Source organism: Vanellus vanellus (genome assembly GCF_965231255.1).
Source record: "Vanellus vanellus genome assembly, contig: HAP1_SCAFFOLD_63, whole genome shotgun sequence".
NCBI lineage: Eukaryota > Metazoa > Chordata > Aves > Charadriiformes > Charadriidae > Vanellus > Vanellus vanellus.
Window position 1 is genome coordinate 752,951 of NW_028127298.1, and position 10,524 is coordinate 763,474.

Sequence of the window (10,524 nt, forward strand, 5' to 3'; positions counted from 1 at the left end):
CTCCTTTGCCCTGGAGGACTGCCTCCCAGGGGACTTTGTCAACCAGGCTCCTGAAGAGCCCAAAGTCCGCTTTCCGGAAGTCCAAGGTGGCAGTTCTGCTGACCCCCTTCCTTGCTTCTCCCAGAATTGAGAACTCTATCATTTCATGGTCACTGTTGCCAAGACGGCCTCCGACCATCACATCCCCCACAAGACCTTCCCTGTTTACAAACAACAGATCCAGCAGGGCACCTTCCCTAGTTGGTTCTTTCACTAGTTGTGTTAAGAAGTTATCCCCAGTACCTTCCAGGAACTTTCTAGACTGTTCCCTCCCTGCTGTATTGTATTCCCAGCAGATGTCCGGCAAATTGAAGTCTCCCACGAGGACTAGAGCTCGCGATCTTGAGACTTATCCCAGCCGTTTATAGAATATTTCATCTGCCTCCTCATCCTGGTTGGGCGGTCTATAACAGACTCCTACTACAATATCTGCCTTGTTAGCCCTCCCTCTGATCCTTACCCATAAACACTCAATCCCATTATCACCATCATTTAGTTCAAGACATTCATAACACTCCCTGACATACAGGGCCACCCCCCCGCCTCTCCTCGCTTGCCTATCCTTCCTGAAGAGTCTATAGCCATCCATGGCAGCACTATAGCTATGGGAGTCATCCCACCATGTTTCTGTGATGGCAACTACATCGTAATTACCCTGGTGTACAATGGCTTCCAGCTCCTCCTGTTTGTTGCCCATGCTACGTGCATTAGTGTATAAGCACTTCAGCTGGGCTATTGGTCCTTTCTCCTTTTTACTGGAGGGAGCTGAAGTTCTGCCATCTCCAGACATCTTCCTAAGGAGCCCGGTTACGCCCCCTGTCTTTTCCAAGTCTAGTACCAGCACCCCACTTTCAGGCTTTTTGCTAGCAACCTTGGATCTATCCCCATCCCCCTTCAAACCTAGTTTAAAGCCCTGTCAACGAGCCCTGCCAACTCCTGCCCTAAGACCCTTTTCCCCCTCTGAGACAGGCTTTTTCCGTCTGCTGCCAGAAGGCCTGGTGTCCTGAAAAGCAGCCCATGATCAAAGAACCCAAAATCCTGCCGACGACACCAGTCTCTGAGCCAGGCATTGATCAGCTGATATTTCCTGTTAATCTTCTCATCCATCTGTGCAATTGTTGGGATAGAAGAAAACACTACTTGTGCTCCTGATCCCTTAACTAGCTGTCCCAGGGCCCTGAAGTCTCTCTTCATCGCCCTCAGGCTCCTTCCTAGAATTTCATCATTACCTAACTGAAAGATCAATAAAGGGTAGTAGTCAGTAGGCCTGACTAGGCTAGGGAGTTTCCTCCGGATATCCTTAACTCTGGCCCCAGGAAGACAGCAGACCTCCCTACAGATTGGGTCCGGTCTACATATGGGACCATCCCATCAAGTATCAAGTGAGGGAGCCCGGGAGTCACAGGGGTTCAGGCAGTAACAGGAAATCGGCACCTATAACGAAAGAGTCAGAAGCACAGATAAACCCACGAAAGAAGAAGAGGCATGACGCTGTTCCCCTTTCCTTGGGGAACACAGCTGGCCAGGAATGGTTTATAGCCCAGAAGAGAGAGCGACTGCTGGCAGTGACTGTGGGAGGGCTCTGGCGCCTTATCCCCATGGGTAACACCCTGAGCGCCCCGCGAGTGTACAGGAGGTGCGCCGTGGCCCTGTGCCACACAGCAGCACTCCATGGGCAGCCCCTCGGGAGTTACTTCCAAGCCCTGCGCAGCACTATCCCTCACCGTCCCTCGCCCGTGAGTTCGGCTGACCAAGAGCAGTGTCCGAGTGGTGAAAGATGGGCAGCAGAGCCTGGTACGCACCTGGGCTTCTTCACCTTCTAGACCTGCCTGATTTTTTTCCAGTCCCCCTCTTTTCCTATCTTCCTTCTTTTCTTGTCTTGTTGGCATTCCCTCGCCTCTGCCCAGGCCTCCTTTCTCTTTCTTTTTCTTTGGTTTTCAGTTTCCTGGCAGGAGCCTGCAAACCTTTCCATCCCAGTGTGATTAGACAGGTAAAGCCAGGATCAACCAGAACCAGTTCTTGGTTTAACCAAAGCTGACTCATTTTACCTTTTTTCCTCTGAAAGGCTCTTTAGTTCTTCTGCACGTACCGGGGAGTCTACCGTGGTCTCTGGGGTGACTGGAGGCAAAGCAACGGGTGCCTAAAACAGGAATGTCAGCGTTAGCAGGTGGCATGGGACGGCCTGGAGTAGCAGGTGACTGTTTGGCAAATGGCTCCCTTGGCCCTGCAGAGAAGATCCCTTCGGCTGGTTTGCATCAGCCCTTTCTTCCAAGGGCCTCACTTTGGAACACAGTGTTCACGCGGGTGTGTGACACTCAGTTCGTTTGTTGGGGTCACTCAGCGGGGAGCCCGCGGTCCCTCTCACGCCAAGAAAAGGCGTGCCCACGTCATTCTGCCGGGGTTTCTTCTGCCCTCCCAAGACAGAGCTCTGCGGATACCCCTTTGGTGCAATCCCACCTTCTGCGGTGGGAGGCCTTGCTTTGGAAATGTGTCTTTCTGTAGGTGTTTCCTTTGATGCCTAACCCATTTGAGAAACAACCTTTCCTCTTTTAATTACAGTGTATCATTCTGGGGGATAAATAAACACACACAAAGCGATGTGAGATGGAATGCCAGGAAGAGGCACAGCAGCTACTTGGACTCCTCAGGAACTACCTTCCACACGAGACAGGTTGTCTCAGTGGTTGTGGAGCTGCCATACCTCTGCTGTTTCTGATCCCACCACTGTGTCTGCCCCTGCTGCTTTCTGGAGGACGAGCAGAGAGGGCGGTGTGTCCAGGAAGGCTTTTGCCTGGTGCTCCACATCTGCTTTGCCTCCACGGCCATGTTGCTCTTCCAAAGGCAGCTCTGGAGAGCAAAAGCAGGTGCAGCAAAGGGACTTGTTGGAAGTGGGCAACAGCTAAAGCAAAACCCACCCAAAGCCCTACAGCACCTGCCTGCTCAGGCTGTGACAACCCTCAGGGCCTCCTCATACCTGTGGGTCTGCCCACGGGTGCTGGCACCTCCTCAGCTGAGGGACTGGAAAGGCCAGCCATCTTCTTCCCAAAGATTTCATGGCAGTTTTCAGTCAGAAACTCCACCAGCGTCTTCACCTGCACACATGACAGCCTTGGTTTCAGCGCAGGTGCCTGAAAACGCGTCAAGCAGCCTTTCCTACTCCTGACCCCTGCCTCTGCGCAGAAGGCTGTCGCTGCGGGGCTGCTCTTCCAGGTAGCCACCCCACCAGCGCTTGTTGGAGAAAGGGGGCAGCCAGGGACCTCTGCACAGCCAAGCTCTGATGGGCCAGGAAGGCTGCAGCTGGCTGGTCAATACAGCGTACCTTCTCAGACACCTCCAGCATGGCCTCCAGTGGGAGCAGGTCCTCGTTGGGTGGGCTCAGCAGGTTCGGCCCAACGCAGATGGCCAGATTGCTGCAGCTCATCCTGCTGGTGGACGCGTTGTGGCCAATATGCTGGAGAAGGGACAGCAGCCGTTCAAGAAGGAGGAGATTTGCTGTAGGCAACTTGCCGGCCACCCTGAGGGAACAGGAACACAATGTTTAAAAAGTCAATGTTGCCCACAGCTGTCCCCGAAACTTGCACAAGGCAGGTGGGAGCCAGCGGCTGTGCTCTGCAGCTTTCCAGGTGCTCTCAGCCAGCGGTCAGTGCTCCTGCGCTTCAGGAAGGAAGCACGGCATTGCTCTCCAGCTCCTGATTTCCCCCAAGCCCACGCAAGGGAAGGCTCCCTGTCTGTGTGCTTTTCCCCAAAACCCAACTCCACCCCCCAGCAACACTGGGCTGCCAGGAAACACACGCTTTTTAAGGAGCCTGTCCCTTTGCAGGCAAGTCCCAGGCCTCTACCAGTTGCTGCTCAAAAGGCAAGCTGCTGGCCACACTTACGCTTTCAGCTCTTCCACCTTCTTGCTTGGCTTCTCCATGGCTTGCATCCAGTCACCATAGAGGTCAACGACGAGGAACTTGGCAGGGATGCTTCGGAGGAAGTCCTGCAGTGCCAAGAGCTCCAGGTGAGCCTTTGAACACTCTAGGCCAGCCAGGAGCTCTTCCAGCTGCAGGTCAGAAGCGCTCACCTTCAAGATGATGGCCAGCAGGAGCACAGGCTGGCTGCCCAGGTCGACATCTGCGCCGCTGTCGAGGGCCTCCTTCAGCTCCCGAACTGCTGTCCCGCTGGCAGCTCTCCGGAATATTCCCTCCGTCGACGGTCCTTGTTGGTGCAGGATATTCAGGAGCTCCTGCAGGAGACGCAGCAGAACAGTTGCTTGGCTGAAGAGCTGCCTTCTGACAGCAGTGGCCATGGCCAGAGCTCTGCCCCAGACCCGGCTGCCTCCCCTGCAAAGGGGCTGGGGCCAGAAGCATGAGCCAGGGGTGAAGAGCCCAATGCCCCGTCCTCGGCGCTCCTCAGGACACTGCCCCTCCGGAGCAGCCGGAGGGAGGGCTGGGGCCCCCTGTCCAAACTGGCTTACCTGGATGGGCTGGGGCAGCATGCCATCATCCCCACAGAGGGCTGCAAGGGGCTGTCCAAAGAGTGCCCTGTGGCAGTCTGCCTGCCCGGGAGCCTGGGCAGCGAGCGGGGTCCGCCGCAAAGCAAAGGGCCAGGGCAGCCCTCTCCTCCTCCTCCTCCCTGTCCCTCCTGCCACAAAGGAAAACACAGCAAGAGCCCCTCAGTGGAGACCACCGGAGCAGCACTCTTGGAGCCTGCCCTGCCCTGCCCTGCCTGCAGCGCGGTGATGAGTGGTGCAGCAGGACGGGCAGGGAGCCAACAGCTGGAACCGCCTCTGCTGCTCAGCGGCTCCAGCTCGGAGGCTCCTGACAGCCAGCGTGCCACTGGGACAGCCTGGCCCAGCCCTCACCCTGCCCTCCACCCAGCTCTGCGCAGCAGCAGAGGCTCTGTCTCCTCGGAGAACCACATTCAGCAGCCGTTGCCCAGCGAGTGTCCTTCCTCATCCAGGTGACATCCTTCTTTGGGGGGCCAAACCTGCATGGCGACACTCAGAGGACAAGTGAGCAGAGCTCCTGCTGACTCCAGCCGAGGGGCAGAGAGCCATCTGCCTGGCTCTCGGGATGGAGCAGAGGCAGGCATCACCTCGAGCGCGCTGCCCTGCACGCAAGGGACACATGTCAGGTGGGAGCGAAGGGACCTCAAGGGCTCAGCTCTCTCCTGCTCTACAGCGATGGGGACCGACTTGCTCAAGGCGAAGAGCAGCTGCAGCAGCATCCCGTCTTCTGCAGAAGTGCTGGTTGCAGAAGCAAAGGTGCCTTTCCTCACCTTTTTTTCAAAAACTCACCTTCCGAGTGGCAACATCCCCCTTCTTTGCCAGAAGGGACTGGCAGAGGCCCTTGCTTGAGATCATCCTGCAAGAACCAGGCTGTGCTTAGAGAGCAGCCCTGCAGCAGAAAGGGCCACCAGCGAGCTGCCACCCGGCACCAGCAGCCTGAGCGTGGCAGAGCTGGGACCATCAGCCCTGCCAGACTCTCTGCCCCGTGCAGCAGGTTTCCTCCCAGCGTCGCCAGCAAGGACGTGCCAGTGTTCCTGGTGGCTCGCCAACCCTCTCAGCTCCCCAGGTGGCACCTTGGGACCCTCCCGCAGAAGCTCACCCCACTCGCCAGAGATGCCTGCCACTCCAGCACAGCGAGAGGTGGGTGAAAGGCAGCCACTCTCACCTTTGCCTGGCCCTCGATCAGGGTCTCCAGGCTCCTGGTGCTTAATGTCCTCCACTGGGCAAGAGAGAAGGAGTGGAAGAAGGTGAGAAGCGATGCCTCTGCTGCTTGGCTGGAGGAGCAGTGCTCAGGGGACAGAGCTGAGATGAGAGAGACACTCACAGCATGGCGGTTGCTCAGCTTCTTCTCTAGGAGTTTGAGGGAGGGCAGTCGCGTCACCCGGGCTCTCTTCACTCCACCTGGTGGCCTATGCAGCAGAAGAGAAAGAGTGAGCCCCAAGCCACCTCTTCTCTCTCCAGTGAAAGGGATCCTGACCCTCCTTGGGTACCACCCCAGCGCCAAGCAGAGAACAGAGCTGCCTGCAGAGCTCCTGCCTGCCAAGCACTCCACCCTACTTCTCCCTCTTCTCCTCCTTGCTGTAAACAGAGGAAGAAGAGGCTTTCCGTTCCCGCTCATCCCTCGCCTGCCCAAGAGCTGCCCACAGCCATGCACAGCTGTGTTCCCCCATACGGATGCACCTGGAGCATCCCCTCCGCTTACCCCAGCAGCGTGTCTACCCACAGCTCCTTCACCACACATGAGCTGCAGAAAGAGAGGAGAAACAGCGTCAGGCCCCACTGACCCCCAGCCCGTGGGCAGAGTGTGTGCCTGCACAGCCCTGCCCTGTGGGGAGGGACACAGTGGCAGGATGAAGACCCATGGGGCAGGACAGAGGCGCTGCCAAAGCCCTGGCTCCCTCTGTCATGCCAGAGCAGCTGCTTTTGGCCTTCCCTTCTGGTGACCAAAAGGTGACCAGGGGATGCAGGACACAGAAATGCCCCCACCCCTCTCCTTCCAGCTGCCTGCAGGCCCACCCCTCAGCCCTCAGCCCTCACCCGGCCAACCCGGCCTCCCTCCTTCCCTGCCGGTGTACTGCCTGCTCCCTGCCCAGGGTCTGCACGGCGGCCAGAGGCCCTTCACAGGATGGCGTGGGCATGGTAGGGATCCTCTCCTGTTTCTTGCCAGCCCTGACTGCAGCTGCCAGACCCCAGAGACGATGGGGGCCAGCACCGCCCTGCACCGCCCAGCCCGTGGGATGTGGCATCATGACTTACTTGAAAGTGGCAAGGCAGTAGCCAACGGAAACTCGGGGGGGGACCTGGGGGCAGAGCTGGGCTGGGGGTTCTCTCCAGTAGGGCCATGTCTGTCTGGCACTGGGGAGCCCAGGGGTGGACGCAGCAGAAGGTAAGCATCACCTCCCTCCACCTGCTGCTATGGCTTTGCCTATTGCAGCCCAGGACACAGTTCACCTTCCTGGCCCTGAGGGCACTTTGCGGGCTCCAAATCGGTCAGCACGGGGTCCGCTGTGAGCCCAGGTGTCCAGCTGGGTTTCCCCAAGCATATACTGGTGCAAGGGCTCGTTCCTCCCCGCGTGCAGGACTTGGCTCTTCCCCTTGTTGAACTGTACGAGGTTCCTGCCAGCCCCTTTCTCCAGCCTGTCAACCCCCTCTGCTTGGCAGCACCACCCTCCAGTGCATGAGCCTCTCCTCCCGGTTTTGTGCCACCTGCAAGCTGTCTGAGGGGGCGCTGCCCCATCCTCCACATCACTGAATGCCAACAGGACCCACATCGTGCAGCGCAGGGGGTTGCAGACATGCACCTTGATGTGGCACGACTTGTCACAGAAGGTTCAGAAATTTAGGGGAAAAATCCATGTGATTTTTTTATTATCTATACAGTGCTTCCCCTTTTTATTCATTCAAGCTATTAAAAGGTGTTCAAACTGTCTCATTTTTCATTTGAACATCACGTCTCTTCATAGTTCTGATGTTACGTGGAACATCGGATCAGGTTGTATTCTTGCATAGATCGTTAGACAGTAGGTAGCCGAGATTATTTGATAGTAGGTAGCAGATTACCTGCATTAGTTGTGCTAACAGCAGTGGCAGGAGGTTGCATTTAGCGCCTGAGCCAAAGGATAAAAATCCAAGGGCTCCACTGAACTCAGTGGGCTTTTGATCAGCAGATTGAATTCGCCACATTCAGAAAAAGAAAAGGTACATGAGAAAGGCGTGTTCTACCTGGACTGTCACAATGCACGTTTTAGGAGGTATGAAGATAAATTATTCTAGCCCTTCCCTTCACCCCCTTCCAAAAAACACAAAGCACTAGAAAAAAAAAAAACAAAAACAACTTCCAGAGCAATGGGGCTTCTAATAGCCAAGTAATTTTCTCCGTATCATTCCCATTCAACGAGCCACTTTGTCTGCTGGGTACCAACGTAAGACTCTTCCAGGAAAAAGTAAACAAAGAAAAAAACTTGTTGCACAGGCAGTTACCGCTGCTATGCTATGGAAGATGCAGAATTCCTCCCTCATCCAGAACGTTCCACCTACACGCAAAACCGTGCTAACGTTTTCCTCCATCTCAACAACTCACAGGTGCCTCTTCCCTGGGAAAGTCTTTCCTCTGTCACGCTGTGGGGATGGCTGATCATAGGCAATGCAAGCCCCAAGCCTCAGCTGCCATCTGAGGCCACCATCCTCCTTTGGCCATGAGCAACAGCTCAAATTCCTTTTCAGTTTTAGCACAATCTATTCCTGAATAGCCACAGTTGCTAAAAGCTTTCTGTGTCCTGGATTGGTGGTTTGCAGGACCACCTCCTGGCTCCACGTGAACCAAGGCTAGCGACAGCTGGATTTCAGGGAGGTCATTCAGGTTTGATCCTTTGTCCCCCGAACCATCCCCACAGGCCCAGCAGCACTGAAAGTCACAGCGGGCTGTGCGTGAGCAACCTGCTCCACTGGACTTTTGCCTCAGTCTTCACTGGCAAAGACTGCAGCCACACTACCTGTGAGGCAGAAGGCAAAGGCAAGGACTGGGAAAATGAAGAACTACCCACTGTAGGTGAAGATCAAGTCTGAGACCACCTGAAGGTGCACAAGTCCATGGGATCTGATGGGCTCCAAGGAGACCTTAGAGCCCCTTCCAGCCCCTAAAGGGACCCTACAGGAGAGCTGGGAGGGACTTTTTACAAGGGCATGTAGTGATAGGATGAGGGGGAATAGTTTCAAACCGGAAGAGGGTAGATTTAGATTAGATATTAGGAAGAAGTTTTTCACTCTGAGGGTGATGAGGCTGCCCAGGGAAGTTGTGGAGGCCTCATCCCCGGAGGTGTTCAAGGCCAGGTTGGACAGGTGGAGCAACCTGGTCTGGTGGGAGGTATCCCTGCCCAGGGCAGAGGGGGGTGGAACTGGATGATCTTCAAGGTCCCTTCTGACCTAAACTGGTCTGTGATTTTCTGATGATAAGGAAGGAGCGAGACAAAAAGGAGGATGGGTACAGGGAGTGAGACATACAGGATGAGAGAGAAAAAGCAGGACAGGGAAGAGGCCAGAGAGACTGAAAAACAGAGGGATGCAGAGCGGGACAAAGAGGCAGAGAATGAAAAAAAAACATCAATGTGCTTCAGGACAGAGACAAAGAAAGAGAAAAAGAGGAGCAGGGAGCAGGACAGAGAAGGAACAAGAAAAAAAAAAGGGACAGGTAGAATGGAAGAGAAAGAGAGGGGCCAGAGACTAGAGCAGGGGCAGGCTGCAGGATACAAGAATCGCCAGATGAAGAGAGGTACAGGGAAGCAAAAGAGTGACACCAGCAAGGGAAAGGCCGGGAGGCACAGCCACAGGGAGGGACCCGGACGCGGCAGAGGGGCGACACAGCCCCAGGGGCACAGGACTCAATTCAGTTCCTGCTCTTGGTGCTACCAGCAGAATTTGACAGTTCAGGCGCTTCTGTCTCTACCTCTCTCAGCTCTTACAACACGAAGCTTCCCAGAGACACAGCCTCGCACATGCACACTCACACTATATGGCCGTACCATACTTTTGGTTACGGATATGGACCCCACGGTGCATGTTGCGATCAGGTCTGCTGAGGACCACTCACAGGGACCCTTCCTCACCTGGAGAGGGCGGCTGTCTCTTGTCTGCAGCTGGGGGCAGCTTCCAGCTCCATCCCCTTTGTGTCCTTCTCCAGCAGCTTCACCTTTTCTGATCAACTTCAGCCGGAGCCAGAGGCAGCCACCAACATCCCACGGGGAGGGACGGACAACTGAGCCCTCAGCGCGGCCTCAGGGAGAGGGAGAGAACGGCGATCCCCTCAGCCGGCTCCGGGCTGGAGCCCCTCCTGCTGCAGGAGCTGCTGCAGACACCGCTCCTTCCCCGCGCGGGCGCTGACAGCACTGCGTTACCGGGGATGGAGCGCGCCCGAGGCCCAGCTGGCTGCTGCCAGGACAGGCCGTGGGACGGCCTGGGGCTGCGGGAGAGCCCTCGGGGGAGGCGCTGGGGCCGGGGCAGCTGAGGGGGGTGAGCGGGGCCGGGGCGGCTGAGGGGGGCTCAGGGGGTCGGGGGGCCCGCTGCCTCTGCCCGGCTCCGGCTGAGCGGGACCCCATCGCTGCGGGCGGTTCGGGGCAGCCCCAGCCCTCCCCTCAGCCTGCGGGGCCACGGCAGCTGCCGGAGTGCCCCGGGCAGGAACATGGCCGCCGGGCAGCCCCGTGCCCCGGGACTACAGCTCCCGGCATGCCCCGGGGCGCGCCTGCTCCCAGCATGCCCCGCGTGCACTTTCCCGCCCTCGGGCCCTGCGGGACACCGCCCCCGCCCCCCGCAGCAGCCATGGCCGCCTCCCCGGGGCTGCCCCGGCCCAGGGCCAGGCCCCGGAGCCCCGGTGGGGCCGGGAGGAGGGGCGGGAGGGAGGGGGAGAGCGGGGAGAGGGGTGGGACGGGGCGGTGGGGTGGGGTGGGTGGAGAGGGGCGAGAGATTAGAGAGGGAGGGGAGAATACATAGGGGAGAAGGAC

General features: G+C 57.3%; 2 protein-coding genes and 1 long non-coding RNA gene across 3 annotated transcripts; all 3 read right to left on the reverse strand.

Moving 5' to 3' along the window:
• Positions 1–1,858: 1,858 nt before the first annotated feature.
• LOC309685361 (uncharacterized protein) lies at positions 1,859–3,460 on the reverse strand (the record flags this gene model as incomplete). Its single annotated transcript, XM_082501137.1, has 5 exons — positions 1,859–2,003; positions 2,088–2,179; positions 2,741–2,886; positions 3,014–3,131; positions 3,359–3,460. 5 exons carry the CDS (start codon positions 3,458–3,460, stop codon positions 1,859–1,861), a joined length of 603 nt encoding a protein of 200 aa, XP_082357263.1.
• Positions 3,461–3,996: 536 nt separating this feature from the next.
• On the reverse strand, positions 3,997–4,530 carry LOC309685365. Its single transcript, XR_014270438.1, has 3 exons — positions 4,499–4,530; positions 4,106–4,267; positions 3,997–4,021 (listed from the first exon to the last, which is right to left on the reverse strand). It is a non-coding gene; the product is annotated as an uncharacterized lncRNA (long non-coding RNA).
• A 767-nt stretch (positions 4,531–5,297) lies between these two features.
• On the reverse strand, positions 5,298–10,210 carry LOC309685362 (uncharacterized protein; the record flags this gene model as incomplete). Its single annotated transcript, XM_082501138.1, has 6 exons — positions 9,922–10,210; positions 9,634–9,800; positions 6,234–6,275; positions 5,856–5,940; positions 5,697–5,750; positions 5,298–5,387 (listed from the first exon to the last, which is right to left on the reverse strand). Exons 2-6 carry the CDS (start codon positions 9,684–9,686, stop codon positions 5,298–5,300), a joined length of 324 nt encoding a protein of 107 aa, XP_082357264.1. The 5' UTR covers positions 9,687–9,800; positions 9,922–10,210.
• Positions 10,211–10,524: the final 314 nt, after the last annotated feature.